The sequence below is a fragment of the Barbus barbus genome, assembly GCF_936440315.1.
Source record: "Barbus barbus genome assembly, chromosome: 50".
Taxonomy (NCBI): Eukaryota; Metazoa; Chordata; class Actinopteri; order Cypriniformes; family Cyprinidae; genus Barbus; species Barbus barbus.
The window spans coordinates 6635266-6656326 of record NC_136728.1 but is presented as its reverse complement, the minus strand read 5'-3'; the positions used below and the strand labels follow the sequence as shown (position 1 = coordinate 6656326).

Below are 21061 nucleotides of genomic sequence, written 5' to 3'. Positions count from 1 at the left end.
TTTTAAAAATGTGTTCTCAAACGCTCCGCAGACACTTAGCCCACTAGCACGCACCCCCAATATGGCTTTTGTGAGCACGGGAATGTGAACTATTTGGTAACAGGGAGGAGGACTAGGCCTTTACCACAATTCCCCTTTAAAGTGGTTAAGCTGGTACAACTAAAACCTCTTTAGACCTTTGGGCGATCATGGTTTAAATAGTCTTAAAGGGCATTGCCTGCTTAAAATCAGTACTTTTTTCAATTTGCTTTGTTAATGCACTTTGTGCACAGTTCATCATTGCACGTTATTAAAAAAAAGTAATCTAAACGACTTTCCTTTACCGATGACATCACCAAGACCTCTTATCTCTAAGCCCCTCCCCCTTCTCTATACTCTGTTGTAAACAAAGGCCATAATAAACAAACAAATGTTCCCCTTCCTCTCTTTGAAGTGCAGTCTTTCATTGGATGCACTGTTACTGGGCCAGATTTGTTGTACGGCTTGTTATCTGAGTGACCTGCATCTTTCTTTTCCTCTTTCTCTCACCGATACACATACTTGCGTTTTGGCCAACCCTCAAATATGTAGTGTCTCATCTTTGTCTAGGCAGGCTGTAGCAAACCCCGGAAAGCAGTTTGTGGGAGCGGCCTGATGATTGCCTGCTTACCCAGACCCCATCAGAGGGTCTTAATTTACCTCTAGCCTCACTTATTGCTTTCCTTGGTGGTCTGAACTCCTTCCAAATTGGCTCTGCAATTATACTATACACATCAAAGCTGTTGGAAAGTTGTTAATGGGCTTTGATGCTTGAACAGAGCATCGCATGCGCAACATTTGACGCAATCAAGAGAGTACGTCTCTCTTGTACGAATCTGCGAATCGATTATAGATTACTGCCGACAGGTGGTTTGTCACAAACAGCAGTCAGAGGAAATGAATATGGATTATGGCATGAGCTAACTCAGTGGAGCTGTGCTGAAGTTAGAGAACTGAAAAACTACCTGCTGTTTTTGGAGAAATTATTTGGTGGGAAATTTGTTTACATGTAAATCAATTCTTGCATGTTTAATATCTTACTCTGTTTTTTTAATCAAAATTTTTAATAACATTTTCTCTTTCTTCTAAAAAATTAAAACTATATCGCAACCTGCATAAAGACATTATGTATTTCATATATTTTTATTTTTAAAAATTTAGGCAGAGTTTCTACATACATGCATACATAAATTAATTTGATTTGACATCCTAACCAGTCTCAACTAGTTGCAGCTGTGATTCGATTTTTCATCCATTTCTTTTATTGTAGCCACACCCACAGTAAAATTTCGTAGCCACACCCACCGTGAGATCCTATTGGTCCAAATTCCTGCTCCACAGAGCTGTGTATTAAAAGATCATATATAATCTGATTGGCTGTGATTGTTGTGTTGTGCAGCGTTTTTCATTTAAAACTTGGACTCTTGTCATATTTAGTTGGAAAGCGTGTCAAAAACAGCAATTTTAGAATAAAATATAAAAATCTAATTTTGTTAAATTATATATTTTAACAACATTATTAAGAGTAGAAATGAACCTTGGTGAGAATAAAATGAAATAAAAAAATAAATAATTTTTTAAATGTTTTATAAAATAAAATAATAAATACATACATGCATACCAAATATTTGGATTTTAATTAGACACTGGGGACAAACATAAAATATAGTGATTACAAAAAATGAATAAAAACTTCAGAAAATTAGTAGACTTCAGGGAAAAATTCAAGTAAATAAAAAATAAATAAGTAGGTAAGTATGTGAATTTTAAGTAGATATCAGGGACAAAAATTAAATCTAATGATTACAAAGAAATAATAATAATAACAATAATATATATATATATATATATATATATATATATATATATATATATATATATATATATATGCGTTTTTAAATGGTTATTAGTGGATTTTAAGTGGACATTGTGGACAAAAATAAAGTTATAATGATTACAAAAACAAAATAAATGTTTAAGTGCATATTAAAGGGTCATCGGATGCAAAATTCACTTTTCAAGTTGTTTGGACATGAATGTGTGTTGGAAGTGTGTGTACACAACCACCCTATAATGATAAAAATCTACCCAGTGGTTTTTTTTTTTAAATCGTAGTTCTGTACAGGCTGCTCCCACGAGAGTTGATCGACAAGACTGTCTCACCTTAGACCCGCCCTGAGTGAGCTGTGAGCTGTCCGCCATTGTGTTGACAGGGAAAGGGAAAGGGAGCAGGGAAAGACAAGATGTCTCAGATTAAGTGATTGAAGTGTTTAGTTCTTGGATGTAATAATGAATAAAGCAGTCGTCATTTACTCCCGACATCTGAGCCGCTGAAGATGCAGAGGATTAACATTACTTTCGCTTTGAAGTGAATGCGCCGATCTGCCTAAATGTGTCTATGTCCGCGCGAATCATTCGTGATCCAGCTTCATCTACAGAAGAAGTGAGTATAAGGGTTTTTTATGAATCTTTGCAAATCGCCTTTCCTAATATGTGCTAGTTAGCCAGTTTCATGGCTGAAGTAAACAATACTACTCGTCACCCCACGGAAGAGAGGGGCTCGAGCAGAGCTCATTAGCATTTAAAGGGCCATGGACTATAGTAGCTTGCTAAAAACTGAGCTGATTTTGACAGGTTTAAAAAGGTGTTTTTTAACGCTACCATTGAGAAATTTTAACCAAAGTATGTTATAGACTTTTAATTAAGACCCTAAAGAATCATATCATCTTGTGCAAAATGGGCATCCGATGACCCCTTTAAGTGGACGTCAGGGACAAAAATAAATTATCATGATCACAAAAAATTAATAAATAAAAAACTAATAGTAGACCTCAGGTAAGAAATTAAGTAAATAAAAAAATAATTTAATTTTTACTTTATTGACCTATTGCAACCTACTCGATGAGCTAAGAAGCCAGGAAATGACATCCAGTGCTATAAACTACTGTAAAGCTTCATAATTGGTCAACTCCTTCACTTGAATCATTTAATTTGAAGCTGAATGATTTCAGACAGCCGTCTTCTTGCGTCTCACATATGATGCTCAGATCTCCCTGTTGGCATCAGCCGCCATCCTGAGGTCACGTCGCTTCTTCCTATGTGAATTTCAGGATTAATTCAATCGCTCTCATCTGCTGCACAAAACATGTGGTAGTGTTTACAGCCATTTTTCATGAACACACCCCTTCATTTTTTTCATTTAATAGCTTCCATATCGCACATTCGATCGCCACAGATAAAACTGGTCGAAAATGAAGAGATGTTTCCGGCCAGGAAGCTCTGTTTTCTGTGCAGTTCGACAGAAGTGTCAGCTCACTTACTCAGAGCTGTTTGAAACTGGTGCTTTTGAGCCATTCAATCATTGACTCTAATAAGTGCCCTCTTGTGGAGCCGCAGGAAATCGGCCCCTGAGGAGTTTACACTTAGCACCTAAGATGAAAAGCACATATATATAGTGTCTCGCATCTGGTGGGCTGTGTTTTAAGAGTCTTGGCACTTGGGGGCCGTGCCCTTGAGTACAGTTTGAGCTTTGCACCGTGCAGGTGTGCGGGCTGTTTCTCTGGCGTGCGTTGAGGAAGAAATGACTCACTGCTCATACTCTGAAGTGACTCATCCTGTGTTGTCTCCCCCTGCATCACTCCCTCTGCCCTTCTTTTTTTTTTTGAGGGAGTGTTTTCATTTCGACGACTGAGATAAAGTGTAGCCTTCATCTGACCTTTTACTTTCCTCTTGGTTTTCCATCTCTTCTTGTTGTCTTGGTCTTTGTTTTCGTTGTATCAATCTGTACACCTGTCAGCGTTGTATTTGTCTGCTTTCACTGCCTCCATCAATATGGTAAAACGGGACGTATTAAGCCTGGGCGAATGACGGGATATAGCGTGAGGTGATAGATGTGTATCAGCTGACTGACAGTGATTCGATTATGTATGGTATCTTAATCAAACAGACACTTCAGAACGTGTTTCTGACAGACCTTTCCATTCAGTGTTGTTTCTTTAATGCCAAGAATTCATTTGGGTGTTTCCATCCATGTCCATCCATACACTGTCACTATGAACTTCACGAGTTAATGTAGTATTCAGCTGTTTGGTCAACTTCCTATAACATCAGGGATTTTACACTGGCTGCAAATATCATAACTCTATACTGGGAGAATTATTATTATTTTAAATAAAACTAAAACCAAATAAAAATTAATAAAAATTAAGAACATTACTGGACATCAGGGAAAAAAAAAATTATTTAAATAAATTGACTTCAATGTTAAATAAATGTATATTTATTTTATATAAATATATATATGTGTGTGTGTGTGTGTGTGTACATACACAATAAAATTGCAGAAAATAAACATTTTGATGACCTTGCCTAAAATAAAGTTTGTTTTTAATTTACTTTTTAATTCTTATTTATTTTTTATTGTTTTTCCATATGGACCAATTGCTAAGAAACCACATTTATTCATGTTTTTGAAAGAAGATTGTTTTGTTTACCAAGGCTGCATTTATTTCATTAAAAAATACAGTCAAAAACATTGCAATGTAAAATAACTCTTTTCTATTGTAATATATTTCAAAATGTAATTTATTCCTGTGATGCAAAGCTGAATTTCCAATAGTCATTATTCCAGTCCGATTTTTGCTCAAGAATAAAATTTTAAAAACAACACTTTCTGAAATACATTTTGCAAAATATCACAAAAAAATTCTAAAACATATTGTGGTAGAATTGCCTCAGCAAAAAAACAAATGAACGAACACACATATACATACATGCATACATATATATATACACACAGCCTAAATATTTATTAATTAAATTAATGTTTTTCCCCTATTTAGGGTTAGGCAACTTTATTTCTTGAGACTTTTGTTCATTTTTGTTTTTAATCTTGCAATTAATAAAATTCATAATTCACTTCACAAAATACATTGCAGTTAGCACAAACCATGTTTATCCTGCATGTGAACTTTTGTCCTTGCATATTTTGTTTATGGTTTTCAAGGATCAGGTCGACATGGTAAAATTAGCCCTAATATTTCATCCAGTGGTGTGAATTTGAGGTGAAACAGATGGAGATGGCAGATGGAGGAAATGTTCAGAAAACCTGTTTGAAGCAATCATTTTTGCAGTTGCATTTGGTTTTCTAATGACACAAAAATGACACATTCACTGTTTTTGATTCTCAGGCTGAAGCTCTGACTCCAGCGCTGCAGGCGGAGATGGACGTGAAGGAGGCCATTCAGCTCCAGCAACCCGAGAATGGAGAGGTGGTTCAGATCCAGATGCCAGGCACTTGAGTCGCTCGTGCAAACTTCTCACATGTGCGTAAACAAAGATATTTGGCTTAAGTGTCAAGGAGAGGGCGAACCTAAGGAGTGTGGCCACTCAGACTAAAATTATCTACCAAAACCACTGCTGTCAGTCAACAATTTTTGACTAATTCCAAGTAAAACAAATGCAATTTGTTGTAACATGTCAGCTCGTATGGAAATTACTGGCCGTCCCACCAAAAACAGTCACGGCGTCCAGTCTGCTTAGTAATGTATAAGCAATGCTGGCTCATCCAACCTCTCCGACACTGAACAAAACAGAAAAGAACAGAAGGCTTTTTCCTCTCCGGTCTATCTGAAGTACCTCATACGCAAGGAACAAGCATGTTTGACTGAAGATTCGAGCAGACGGTCGAGTTACTGGGTTTAAACCGGTCACAAGTGTCATTTTTAGTACATGAGCTTCACACTTTGTAGACTTTTGCTTATATGATATTTAAAAAAAGCAGCAGTGTAAAATATGATATAATCCATAATATGAGATTTTTCCGTTTTGCAATCCTTTTGTGAATTTTGTGTGCGTGTGTGTTTGTATTGGTGAAGATCTGGGGGTTTATTTGAAGGCCACCTGTCTTCATCAATTATCAATTTGTTTTCACAATGGTTAGTCTAAATATTTTTTGTTTCATATATCATTATTGTACAGAAAAAATAAACTACTGAAAGTTTTGTGGAGCTTTTGTAGGGCAGTTTACGAATACACAGGAAAATGACGACAGTGAACTGCGTTAATATAGTATATGAAATATGTACTTTTTCATATATATATGAATATACATATATTTGTGTATGAAGGATTTGTTCAAACTGAATAAATTACCTTTGTTTTGAAATACAGTGTCTCGAGTAACAAATGACAATCTGCCAGACAACATTAGCAAAATTTCTGCAAAAAGTCATTGTCAATAATGTATTGAAGCACAGCTCACATAGACGTCAAACTGGAATGAAACTGGAAGCAATCACAGTTTTTAACATCTTGATTCATTTGATTTCAAAATGTCAAAGTAGATTTTAAAATTTATTTTTTAAATTTTTAATAAAAAAAAAAAATTCAGATTAGAAGTCAACAAATAAGGTGTTTTCAGTAGTTGATTGTTAAATTATTACCCCAAATATGTGATAAATAACAAAGTACACATAGTTATTTATTGTTACGTACTCTGTCAATTTTTCAACCCTGTCACAGGAACTTTGAAATTGATAGACAGGGCCTTAAACTTAAATACGTAAATGAGTTAATTCTGACTCAGTTTCAGGATTCCTTGAAATTTTAATTTAAAACTAAATGCTACTAGTTCTCTTTCAAAACATGTTTTGTGTCAACCCTGTTACATTTTAAAAATATTGTGGGGTTGAAGATTTGTGCAAAATATTGAATTGTCATTATTTTTGTGCAAAAATAAAAATATTTTTCCAGCAAGAATTGATCACTGATAACTTTTTTTCCACAACAGAGTTGAACTTTTGAACTTTACGGGTCCGATGTAAGCCTAACCAAAATGAAACAGATGTATGAGAGTTTTAAAAACGAACCATGCAATCAAAAAATGATGCAAATCTCTTGAATATAATGTGAAGAACATTTATGAACTTAAATGACACAAGATAACAGGGTTGAACGGTTTTTGTTTTTTTAGAATCAAATGATCAAATTAAAGAAATTAAAAATATAACTTGAATAGATAATCAGAATAAAGTCAATTCTGATTCAGTTTCAGTGTTCCTTGTAACTATGATTTGAACCAAAATGCTATTTTTCTTTCAAAACATGCTTTGTGTCAACTTTGTTATATTCAAAATATTGCAGGGTTGATTTTGCTGTGCAAAAGTTCAATAAAGTCATTATTTTTGTGCAGAAGGAACAACATTTTTCCAGGAAAAAGGTTGATCACAAAGGTTGATTTATTTATTTATTTATTTTTGAGCTTGACAGGTCCAATATAAGCCTAGCCAAAATTAAACACTGGTATATGAGAATAAATATGTAAAAGAGACTTACCTCTGTTTAAACCATGAAGTCAAAAAAATTATACCAATCTCTCAAATATAGTCAAGAACATTTCTAAAATAAAATATCATAACATTTTAGAATAAAATTATGAAAAAAATTAAAAAACAATTCTGATTAGTGGTCAATAAGTAATTGGCTTTAAATAGCCGATTCTTAAATTATTACCCCAAATAAAAAAATAAAAAAGCTTTACAAAATACCAGTAGTTACAGTATCTATTGTTGTTAAATTGAACTTTAAAGCTCAAATTTTTCAACCCCTTCACACGAACTACAGTTTGAACAGATAATCAGAATAGAGTTTACTTTAGTCTGCTTCATTTTCAGTGTTCCTTGTAATTATTCTATTTAAAAAGTTCTATTCCTTTTTTAAAAACATGTTTTGCATCAACCCAGTTACATTCAAAAAATTGCAGTTCAATTAAGTCATTATTCTTGTGCATTGTGCCATAAGAACAATATTTTTCTAGCAAAAAGATGATTTTTTTTTTCCCCACAACAGAGTTGAATGTTTGAACTCGACAGGTCCAGTATAAGCCTAACCAAAATGGACTTGACAACCAGAGATGTCAAGTCACCTTTATTTATATAGCGCTTTTAACAATACAGATTGTGTCAAAGCACTTAACAGTATCACATTGGAGGATAGAGTGTCAGTAATGTATAATAATAAGATTAAACACTCAATTTTCAGTTAAAGGCATTTCATTATTGAATTCAGTGATGTCATTGTCTAGCTCAGTTTAGTTTAAATAGTATCTGTGAAATCAAATTGATGATAATCACTAGAAATATGGAGAAAAAAGCCTTGGCAGAAACCAGTCTCAGTCAGTTCTCCTCTGGCCAGGATATTATTGTTTCTTTATGGTTTTAATTAAAATTTTAAATGTATAAATGTATTATATTTCTATTTTTATATTGTTGCAATTTCTAACAATAATAGTATTATGTAGTTAGGTATTTTATTATATTTTTAGTTATTTGTTTTATTTTAAGTTTTATTGTATTTTAAGTTGAAGTCTTCACTGGGGATATGTCCCCGGGGCTCATCCAGGTGTCCCGGCCTCCGCCGATGATCAGGGCCACAGACATCATCTCCCGGCACCGATCCACCATCTGATCCGGACACGGACTGAGAAACAGAATAGAAACAGACAAATATTAGTGTAGATGCCATTCTTCTTACGATGTAACGAGTACATCATGTGTTATGGGGAGTGTTCCCGGTTGATCTAATTAATGCAGCCGAACAATCCTTTAATGGATTTGAATAATAGAAGCATATTGGTGTGTTATGTGTAAGCCAGGTTAAAGAAATGTGTCTTTAATCTAGATTTAAACTGACAGAGTGTGTCTGCCTCTCGAACAGCGTTAGGTAGATTGTTCCAGAGTTTGGGTGCTAAATAGAAAAAGGATCTGCCGCCGGTTGGTTTTGATATTCTAGGTATTATCAAATGGCCAGAGTTTTGAGAATGCAGCAGACGTGGAGGACTATAATGTGATAAGAGCTCGCTCAGGTACTGAAGAGCTAAGCCATTCAGGGCTTTATAAATAATTAACAAGACTTTAAAATCTATACGATGTTTGATAGGGAGCCAGTGCAGTGTTGACAGAACCGGGCTAATATGGTCATACTTCCTGGTTCTAGTAAGAACTCTAGCTGCTGCATTTTGGACCAACTGTAGTTTGTTGACAACAACCACCCAATAAAGCATTACAATAGTCATTTAATTTGTAACTCTAATGAGAGCAGTCTCAGTACTATGATACAGTCTAAATCCTGACTGGAATTCCTCACAGATACCATTTTTCTCTAAGAAGGAATATAATTGTGAGGATACTACCTTTTCTAGTATCTTTGACAGAAAAGGGACATTTGAGATCGGTCTGTAATTAACTAGATCTTTGGGGTTAAATTGTGTTTTTTTAATAAGAGGCTTAATAACAGCTAATTTGAAGGTTTTGAGGACATATCCTAATGACAATGATGAATTAATAATAGCCAAAAGAGGATCTAGGACTTCTGGAAGTAGCCCTTTTAGTAGTTTAGATGGAATAGGGTCTAACATACATGTTGTTGGTTTAGATGATTTAACAAGTTTATACAATTCTTCCTCTCCTATAGTAGTGAATGAGTGCAATTGTTCCTCAGGGGATCTATAGTGCATCTGATGCGATACTGTAGCTGACGGCTGCATGATTACAATTTTATCTCTGATAGTATCGATCTTGGAAGTAAAGTAGTTCATAAAGCCATTACTGCTGTGCTCTTGGGTAATGCCAACACCTGTTGATCCTTTATTTTTCGTTAATTTAGTGACTGTATTGAATAAATACCGGGGGTTATGTTTGTTTTCTTCTAGAAGAGACGAAAAGTAATCAGATCTAGCAGTTTTTAATGCTTTTCTGTAGGCTTTTCCCACCAGGCTATACGAAATACCTCTAGTTTTGTTCTCCTCCAGCTGCTCTTCATTTTCCGGGCTGCTCTCTTTAAGGTGCGAGTGTGCTCATTATACCACGGAGTCAGACTGTTCTCTTTGATCTTCCTTAAGTGTAAAGGAGCAACCGTATCTAAAGTGCTAGAAAAGAGAGAGTCCATAGTTTCTGTTACATCATCAAGTTTTTCTGCGCTGTTGGATATGCTGAGGAATTGATATAAATCAGGAAGATTACTTACAAAGCAGTCTTTTGTGGTAGAGGTGATGGTTCTTCCATACTTGTAGCAAGGAGTAGAATTTACAGTTTTAGCTATATGGAGTTTACACAAGACTAGATAATGATCTGAGATATCATCGCTTTGCTGCTGAATTTCAACTCCACTAACATCAATTCCATGTGACAGTATTAAATCTAGAGTATGATTTAGACAATGAGTAGGTCCAGAAACGTGTTGTCTAACCCCAATAGTGTTCAGAATGTCTATAAATGCTGATCCTAATGCATCTTTTTCATTATCAACGTGGATATTAAAATCACCAACAATTAAGACTTTATCTGCAACCAGTACTAACTCAGATAGAAAATCAGCAAATTCTTTAATAAAGTCTGTGTGGTGCCCTGGTGGCCTGTATACAGTAGCCAGTACAAACAACACAGGGGATTTATCACTAACACGTGTTTCTCTAGATAATGTTATAAGATGTACAAGAATACAGATGTAAAAGAAACCTACCTCTGTTTAAACCATGAGTTCAAAAATTATGCCAAACTCTCAAGTACAGTGTCAAGAACATTTTTTAACTAAAATATCACAAGATAACAGGGTTGAAGAGTTAGTGGTCTATAAAGTTAGTGGTCAAGAAAAATGAGTTGATTAGCTGATTCTTAAATTATTACCCCAAATAAAAAATGTGATAATAGCTTTACAAAGAAAAAGCCAAGAACTTTTTAAAACTGTCACAGCATAACAGGGTTGAAGATGTTTTTTTTAGAATAATGAAAAAAAGGGGAAAAAATCTGTTGAATTTGGAGGGGTTTTTATGTAACAGTGATTAATGTGATTGTTCAAATTAGTTGATATTTAAAGAAAAATAACATTTTAAATTAAAATTAAAAAAATGTATCTTATTTTGCTCTACAGTCAAAACAAAAACGATTACATTCTCTATCCTAGTAACTTATGGAGATACTTGGCATACAAGTTTAGTTTCCTGACAACGGCCCATATACTGCACAGTATTCAAACAGTTCTGTTCCAAACAAAGCCATCATCCACACACATTATTGCAAATTAAGTGTCAGTGTTGATTTAGTGTTCAGCCACTGAACAGTCATCACATGCATTGTGGTTTAATGATTGCAAGCTAATGAGTGGGAGTGATTAGAAGCAAGCGGCAATGCATTCGGTTGCTATGTTTGTTTTATTTTTATGTGATTTGTTTCAGTTGACCAGAACACCATAGTGAGTCATGAGACTCATGTTTTGGTTTGTTAGATCACATATTCTCTCTAGAGCCCCCCAAAACTCCTACTTTGACTCCCTCGTCTCTAACGGGATCGAGTCGACCTCTCCCCCGTTCCGAACAAACACGGATGGAATATCCCAGATTCTAACAGTCTGGACTTTAAGGCCTCCAGCCAGGCACCACTGGGCCTTTTGTTATGGCAATGGTACAAGTTGCTAACTCATCCTCTCCCGCTGCTGTGGGTTTTCGTCAGATTATTCATATCAATAGGGCAGGGGCGAGGACAACAATAAAAAAAGTGTTTTTTGAGTTTTCCCACGCATGCTGTAACATAATGGTGTATTTTGGATCGCGTGCAGAAAGCATCCCGTATAATCGCTGATAAAAACATCTCTCTATTTCCTTTTGTTTTCTTTTAGTCTCAAAGTCTCCTATTACCCGTCTTCTGTACGTCATCCATCTATCTCTCTTAAGGAATCTATCGCTTTCTTCATCTTTTCCCTCTGATTTCTGGTTCTCTCACTTGTTCTCATCCTCCCACTCTTTTCTTGAGTGGTGTCTGGTGTGTGTGTTTTTTTTTTGCTTTCCTCTTTTGCTACTAGTCTGTATTGGTTTTGTCAGAATTTGGGCTGTGGTGTCCCTGTAGCCCTTCTGAAATCAAACTCCGACTCCCTTTTCTCTAATAGAACTTGGTTGGCCTCTCCTCCATTTCAGAAGATAGATGAAATGGGCTAGAATATAATGTTCTGGAGGATTTAGATTTTAAAACCCAGACTGAGGGCCACTGGGAATTTTTCCACCCTCTTACATTCCATCCTGTTTAGGGACCCTGTAGATATTGTTACCACATCTTTTGAAAAAAAAAAAAAATCTTGTCTCTAATCAACATTTCTTGGAATACTATTTTAATTGGTAATCATAGCCTTGTGGGCAGTGTGCCGACATAACACCGTTGTGTTTCGGGTGTCCTGAGTTCGAAGCCCGGCTCTCAGGACCGTTCCTGATCCTGCCCCCCCTCTCTCCCCCACTTCACTTCTTGTCTGCTCTACACTATCCTGTTGTAATAAAGGCAAATGCCCAAAATAAATCTTTTAAAAAAAGTTTGCACATAATTTTTCTAAATAATTGTAACACATTAATATAATTATAATTGTATAATTATATTATTGTAATAATTAGAACACATTTATTTTTTAAATGTTACAGTGGTTAAAGGTAAACCATGAATAGATGACATGTACTGTAACATTATCTATGTTGGCCTGACCTACATGTCCTTTCTGAAAATTTCTTTTTAGGCTTTATCTAACGCAGAGAAACTATGTTTCCTAAGTCAAAACATGAAAGCGGTCCATCTCCAAGATATTAAATCAGCACTTGTTGATCTGATAACTAAGTGCGAGACGGTTGAGCAGCCTGGCCCGCATACAGCAAACAGGAGAGAAAGTCAGATTTTATGACCTTAATGTAGCGCAGTGGCATATTTTATGTTTCTGACTCCATGGGTTCAAGTTCTGTGTATGATCATTCGAGTGAGCTCATGCTTTTGTGTGTGGACTCATGGCTGATGTGAATTTACAGGTTTCTTTTATTTACAGGACCTTCTGAGCAGAACGCAGATTTACGTGCTTGCAACCATGACCTACATGAGCGATTTCTCAACCCATTTATCACATAATCTTCTAATAGGATTAGACCATGTTAAAAACTGATTAATGGTCAAAAATGATTATGTTGGCCCATTACATCATTTAAGACACAGAGCAACACTCCCAAATATCTTGTAAGACATCGCTGATATTTTTTTACAAAATGACATAATAATGAGAGTGAAATGAAATTGTACGGTTACATATCATGGAAAAGCCTTGCCTACTATGACAAACTACAAACTAGTAGTAATTTTATTACTAATTTTCAATTGTATGTTATGACACTTTATCTATTGATAAACTGACATACAGTACACTCGTGATGGGTACAGTTTGCTGGGTATGTGTCTTTTTTAAGGCACAAATTTAATAAATCTTATATCAGCTTCTTTGTGGTTTGAGAGAGTTAAGTAAAAATGTTTTAATTATTTTGTTCAAAGCTTAACATATCTGTGTTTTGGGGCCTGATTTGGTGGCAATTATTGTTTAAAAACTATTTAATTATTAATTATTGAAAATCATAACTCATTAAAATGTGTATAAGAGAGATACTGATTTTACTATCAAGGCCAAAAACTTCTTAATCTGATGACATTGGTGTTTTGTATTAGCATAAAATACCATTATTCATGTCATTTTATTATGTCGCTGTTAACCCATGGCTGTTGCTGGACTTAGTGTAATTGTATCTAAATCAATTAAGTCACCAGTTTATTTTTGCACAGGTAATACCTATTTTAGTGGCCCTAAAAACGGGGTCTTTATTTTACAAGTGGCAAATTTTTTTACTAAAACCAACATGAAATGCACGTTTTTAGTAAAAAAAGAAATTTGCCCACACAAATCACATTATACAAACATAGCCTACATTTTGCTTTAATATTTTGCTTTGTGTTAATTTTGGATTACTATGGTAAGTTTGCACTGCCATATAACTTTTAAGGCCAGTGTTTCATGATAATACATTATTACCGAGGCTTGATTGTGTGGTGAAGAGTGCAGCGGTGGTCAGGTAGAGGTTAATGGTTCTGCGCTCTGGCGGCGGGGCAGGCGCGGAGCTGCGGCGCTCTCGACGCGGGGATGGAGAGCTCAGAGATGCGCTGCTGCTCCGACAGGATCCCGCGGCCGAGGCCAACCTTTCCCTGCTGCTTTCTCCGCTCTTCTGCGCCGAAACTTGAAATCACGGGTGAGTCCGCTGCTTCTTCCGACATACTCAGCGCGTGACGGCTCCGGTGAGAGTAGTCTATAAGATCATCTGACAGGTTCCTTGAACAGCATCCAGCGCCTGACAGTTTGATTATTAGTCCTCTAGGAGTTCAGGAAGTTGTGCAAGAGTGAAGAAGAGTAAGTTAAACTTCTTTTAAACACTCAAGTGACTGATTAGCTTATCAACACACTGATTTTGCTGCATATATAGAGCAACTTTACAAAATTAACATAGTAATTTAATAATGAAATTAATAATTGTTATTATTGTTAATAATAAATAAATAATTCATGAGGACATTTAGTAATAATATTTATAGTATTGTTGTTGGTATTGTAGACAATAATAAAAATAATGACAACATTTTTATTATTACATTGTTTACATAATAATAACAAAATAATAATTAGTTTTGTTGTTGTTATTGTTAATAATAATAAACATGTCATTATTATAATATGAATTATAATTATATAGACATAATAAATATAATTCATAACAAGAACATATTATTATATAGATTGTATAACAACAATAATAATTATTGTTGCTATTATTGTAAATAGTGATAATTAATGATTACATTTTATTATTATTATTATAGTAACAATTATATAGACAATAATAACAATGATGACATATATATATAGTTGCTGTTGTTATTGTTAATAATAAAAGAAGAAGAGTACATAATTATTATTCATATAATTACTCATGTATTATTATTATTACTATTACTATGCAAATTACCTAATCAAATTCAAAATAATAGTAATCATAAAACAAAAGTTTATCTTTAAATATCCATATATATTCAAATATAAGTATTCTGTGAGTAATAGTGAGATTGAGAGACATTTGCATTGCTTTAAGAAAGTGGGCGGAGCTCTTTCCTCCTGATTTGCATATTTTTATCTTCAGGATTCATGGGTAACGTAGTTCTTCAGCAGAATTTGCACTGCTTTTAAAATGAAATGCTTTTAAAACACAGTTTTAAAATGAAGTTGAACTAATGCTGATCGCTGCAACATAAGCTTACATCATATGCTGATAATCTCTGAGTTTATGGCAGATTTGTCTTTAAAGCTTTATAAGACATTAAAAACAATCCTCCTATAAAGAAATGAACGGGATTTTTCACTTCCAGTACTTGTTATGCTCTATTGGTCCTGTGGGAAGTGGCTGGTATTTATTCATTTTGAAAGCGTTTTATGGGTTTTTCAAACTGTCAAGTGTGTTATACACATGAGGCCTGCATGTGTATAAAATAGTTTCCCCTAACAAAGTACACAGCATCAACAGTTAATTAACATCCCTTAATAAGCATCATTTAATGTTTTAAAAACACAGCCAAACCATCAGGTCTGGATGCGGGGGTGGATGAAAGCTGGAGTGATGGAGATCCATGGGATGCTTAGAAACTGAACCAGACCTAAATAAACACTGAGAGACTGGGACTTTCCCAAACCTGCGCCGAACACAATGTCCTGTAGTTACCCATGTTTACCAGACCACATCTCCTCATGCAGATCCATAACTGCCAAGAATATAGATATATATCAGATCAAGATGCATCTGCAAAAATGCTTTTCTCAGACCTTTTTTGTAATTAGCTTTAAGCAGCTGCTCTCGAGATTTTCCCAGACCGGCCCTGAACCTCAGAAGTCTCAGCACGTCCTGTAGTTAACACTTGAATCCTAACCAAAAGCATGTGTGATGTGTTGTTCTGACTCACTCCACTCATTTACTAAATTGTTTGGGTAGGAATTGTAAAGATCAGCTGAACTAAAAAAAAGGGCTTATTTATCTTCATTGAAATGGAATAAATCTGAAGATGTGGGGTGTGTTGAGCAATGATCATACAGTTACAACCGACTGATGAAAGATGAGCACAATAATGGGCTTCGATGGAGGTCTTATTCATAAAGCTTAACAGACTTACTCTGCCTTCAGTAAGATTTTATTTTTTTAAGAAATTAAAACTTGCATTTAGCAAGGATGCATTCAATTCATCAGAAGCAACACTTTTGGTGTTACATATAATTTCTTTCACATAAATGCTGAACTTTTTATTTATAATCTGGGAAAAATATATTAATGCATATTTTCAACATTGATAATAATAATAAATGTTTCTTGAGCAGCAAATTAGCATATTATAATGATTTCTGAAAGATCATGTGACACTGAAGACTGGAGAAATAATGCTGAAAATTCAGCTTTGCATCACAGGAATAAATTACATTTTAAAGTATATTCACTTAGAAAACAGTTATTTTATATTGCAATAATATTTCACAATACTACTGTTTTTACTGTATTTTTTAAATCAAATAAATTCAGCCTTTGTGAGCAAAAACATTAAAAAATGCACAGACTCCAAACTTTTTGTGGTTGTCATGGAATTATTTGAGGGCATAAATTAAAAAATGTCAGAGTGATACAATTGTCCTAGTAATGAAAAAAAAATAAAAATACATTTTTTTTAAAAGTAGTGAAACCGCCAAAAATAAGAACAACATGCAAAATAAATAAAATAAAATAAAGTAATTTACATTTTAATAATTTTAGATTTTTTAAATAAATTTAAATAATTTTATTAAATAAAATAAATAAATAAATAAATAAATAAATAAATAAATACAAAAAAAAAAAAAATATATATATATATATATAAAGATAAATAAATAAGTGCTTTGTACACATAGAAAAGTATATCACTAATAGAGTAATTAAATTGAAACTTTAGTTGAAAATAGTATACAAGTTTTTTTCAAAACCATATTAAATTAACATGAATAGAAAGAGTACATATGAGTAAACTTGGCACATGCACTGGAGACTCAATTTTTAAATCGCAGACACTCTTATTTGTCCCACTAATGTTTTGATTCATAATTTCATAAAATAACATAGAGCAGACACACAATGTTTTCCAAATGTCAAAAATAGCTCCATTCCCTGAACTTGTACTGGCCTTTCTGCTACAGCTCAGAAAGAGATAAAACTCAAGCCAACATTAATACAAATCATTTCAAAGCAAATAATCACCAAATCCATTCAAGGTGAGCGTGAACGTGGCGGTGTCTGTTTTTCCTCAGCAAGGCGTCAAGACGTTCATAACTAGCTAATGCGAATCACAGAGATTCAAAGATCTGAACTTTACAGTATGTTGCATGCAACGCCAAGGTCACAGGTTTGATTCCCAGGGAACTCGTTGCTTGTTTCTTTGGATAAAAGTGAATGCCAAATGCATAAATGTAAATGAGGAACGCTACCAGGTTTGATAGAGGTTCCTTCAAATCACTGTATAAAGCTGCACTTAAATGCGTAATTTGCAGAAAACACTGAAGAGCTTTGGCTGTCTGCGACTTATGGAACTGAAGGAAAGCTGGGATGTGATCATTCGCCAGCCTGCTGCGGTTTATTGATGTAGCACTGGTCAGGTTAACACATCAGGACTACTTAGGGGAGTTCTGCTGAATTATTCTTGATTGTTTCTGAAGGTAATTGTGCTCTTAACAGCTCTATTGTTTTCTGATTGTCAATGTGTCAATATCGATAAATAGCAAACTGGGAATGAATTACAGCAAACGTGAGAGCCAAACCAGTGGAAAGGAGACGATAAAATCTGTCAGCCTCCGCAAAACCAAAAAGAACATAAAAACACAGAAGGACAAGAGATATGAAATATTAGACAATAAATTAACGGATTACTGTCAGACTATTGGACCCGTCTGTTCTGACTGGATCTGGAGAATATAGTTTTTAGAATCACAATTAAAGCTACAAATAATAATAAAAAATACTAAAAAAACTAATTAATTAATTTTTTAAATATTTATTTATGTATGTATTTTTTTAACCTTTTTTATTAGATTTGACAAATTACTAATTCATAGTTTTTTAAAGACTTAAATTTTTTTGTAGAAAATCTATTTTAAAAAACACAAATGATTGTTTCATAATTTTTTTAAAGTCTTAAAATATTTCAGCTATGCTTTTTTTTAACAAAGTTTTTTTTACCCCCCCCCCCCACACACACATATTTAATTCTGAAATATCATGTTTTTAGGGGGTCTACATTATTCAAATAATTTAGTATTTAATATTTCAAGAAATCTATTGACCTTTGATCACACCATATGATTTTGGCAGACACACAAAAAAATCAGTTTATACAAAGCAGTTTATATAATAATTAAAAATGTTAATAATAATATTAATAATAAGTCAGATGATTTAAGGTTTTCTTTTTAAAGACCTTTAATCAAATGATTTAAGAAAAAAATATTTAAATTAAATTCAAATGATTTAAATGATTTAAGAAAAATACCTTTTTCTTAATTTTTTTTAACAATTTCTTTTAACAAGTTTTTTCTTTATTAAGACATCCGATTTTTGTTTTTACTTCAGTTTTCTTATACATTTTAAAAACATGCTCATCATATAAAAGCTGTATCTAAAGAGATAGTTCACCTTTTTCCCCCAATAACTTGTATAGTGTTTTTTCATACCACAGAAGTCAATGGAGACCAGCACCTGGAGGTGAACTATCCCTTTAAGTCATTTCGATCAGCATAAGAACGGCCAAATAAACACCTGCAAAACGGTCATTTTGGAAACTGTAACTCAACTGTCATGCATACTTTTATTTAGTTAAGATCTACGCAATGGAAATGTTGCAATATTAGGCAAAGTCTTGGCCTGTTTTATAGCCTCTGAGAATACTAGAATGCCAAAACAGAATAATTTGATTATATATCAGTTGCTAAATGCTCTTTTTTGCCTGAGTGGGACTTGGAGTATCATGTCTGTTTGGAATAACGTTCCTATTCCATGGGAAAAGTTATCTTGTTTTTTAAATGCAAGATGAACGCTCATTTGAACTTATTTCTTTGAACTAAAAATTCATCTGAGCTTGGCAAAGCTGTGTTTAATTTTCTTTCCCCATATCTGTGTTATAGTTACAAATATGATCATGCCAGATGTGGCAGAGGAGTCATGCTTCACTTAAAACATTTCATAATTTGTACTTTGTAATGCCAAAATGCGCAATTGCCAGAAGTTCACGTCGGGGGAACAGCGCCTTTGACAGTGTGTTTTGCTGCATGTTGTGTGCTGTGATTAAATTATTATTAATTGAATGTCTTGTAGGCCAAATATTTGTGAATTCTCTGACTCTCTTTTGGGCTCTTCTTACACGCTGTCATTTGTTACAGACAGACAGACACGCAGGGTCGTCCCCCGAGGGTGTTGATCTGGGTCAGATCACTTATCGCTGATCTCTCCACGTCGCCTTTCCCAGCTTCATTTCACTTCTGCTGCTTGTAAGTGACTGCGACTGGCAGGGAGTTAATTAGCAGGTTGGTGTATTGGTAATTGGCAGGCATTCGTCTGCGAGACTTTAAACTGACATTATGTATAAATAAAACAGTTTTTGCATTTTCTGGAAAATATCTGGAGTTGTGTGGTTGGTTGCCAATATGCTGCTGGCTGGTAAGTGTTTTTTAGTGATATATGTGTTTGCAAAGGTGATCTAAGTGGTTGCTGAGTGGCCCCAAAAGAGCCCATTTCCAAGTCTTGATGTGCTTTCTGTGGTCGCTTAAGTCCAAACAGTTGATGGTAGCCATTGACTTCCATAGTATTTTTTCCATAATATGGAAGTCAGTGGCTACCATCAACAGTTTGTTTACTAATACAGTGCTTCTTCGTAGCTTAAGTGTTTTTTAAAGTGAATTATGTGGTTGCTAAGTGGTCCCAAGTCAGAAGAGCCCATTCCCAAGTCTCGATGTGTTTTCTGGAGTCGCTTAAACCCAAAGACTTGATGGTAGCCATTGACTTCCATATTATGGAAAAAATACGATGGAAGTCAATGGCTACCATCAACTCTTGGTGGAAATTCTGCCATCAAGCATTCTTCGTTGCCTAAGTGTTTTTTAAAGTGAATTATGTGGTTGCTAGGGTGATATAAGTGGTTGCTAAGTGGCCCCAAGTCAGAAGAGCTCATTCCCAAGTCTCGATGTGTTTTCTGGAGTCGCTTAAACCCAAAGACTTGATGGTAGCCATTGACTTCCATATTATGGAAAAAATACGATGGAAGTCAATGGCTACCATCAACTCTTGGTGGAAATTCTGCCATCAAGCATTCTTCGTTGCCTAAGTGTTTTTTTAAAGTGAATTATGTGGTTGCTAGGGTGATATAAGTGGTTGCTAAGTGGCCCCAAGTCAGAAGAGCTCATTCCCAAGTCTCAATGTGTTTTCTGGCGTCACTTAAGCCCAAACAGTTGATGGTAGACATTGATTTCCATAGTAGTTTTTCCATAATATGGAAGTCAGTGGCAACCGTCAACAGTCTGGTTACAAATACATAGCTTTTTTGGTTGTTTAAGTGTTTTGAATTCCATAGTATTTATTTTTCCATACTATGGAATTCAATGACTACCATCAACAGTTTGGTTACCAATACGTTGCTAAAAAGTGTTTTTTAAATAAATTATGTGGTTGTTAGGGTGATCTAAGTGGTTACTTACTGGCCCCATGTTTACTGGGCTCAATTACACCCAAAGTACAAGTGCATCTCAATAAATTAGAATGTCGTTGAAAAGTTTTCAGTAATTCAACTCAAATTGTGAAACTCGTGTATTAAATAAATTCAATGCACACAGACTGAAGTAGTTTAAGTCTTTGGTTCTTTTAATTGTGATTATTTAGGCTCACATTTAACAAAAACCCACCAATTCACCATCTCAACAAATTAGAATACTTCATAAGACCAATAAAAAAACATTGTTGGCCTTCTGGAAAGTATGCTCATTTACTGTATATGTACTCAATACTTGGTAGGAGCTCCTTCTGCTTTAATTACTGCCTCAATTGGGCATGGCATGGAGGTGATCAGTTTGTGGCACTGCTCAGGTGGTATGGAAGCCC

The 21061-nt window shown here is 34.5% G+C and overlaps 1 protein-coding gene across 3 annotated transcripts in view; it reads left to right on the top strand.

Annotated features, from left to right (window-relative positions):
* banp (BTG3 associated nuclear protein) overlaps positions 1-7208 on the top strand; it is a 43092-nt gene extending 35884 nt beyond the window's left edge. Inside the window, exon 13 of one of the 3 annotated variants that reach the window (XM_079414150.1) lies at positions 5208-7208. In XM_079414150.1, the coding sequence (XP_079270276.1) occupies positions 5208-5318 (111 nt within the window). In that variant the 3' untranslated portion in view covers positions 5319-7208. The remainder of the gene's footprint in view (positions 1-5207) is intronic. The other 2 variants (XM_079414152.1, XM_079414151.1) reach the window with 2 other exon arrangements.
* Positions 7209-21061: the final 13853 nt, after the last annotated feature.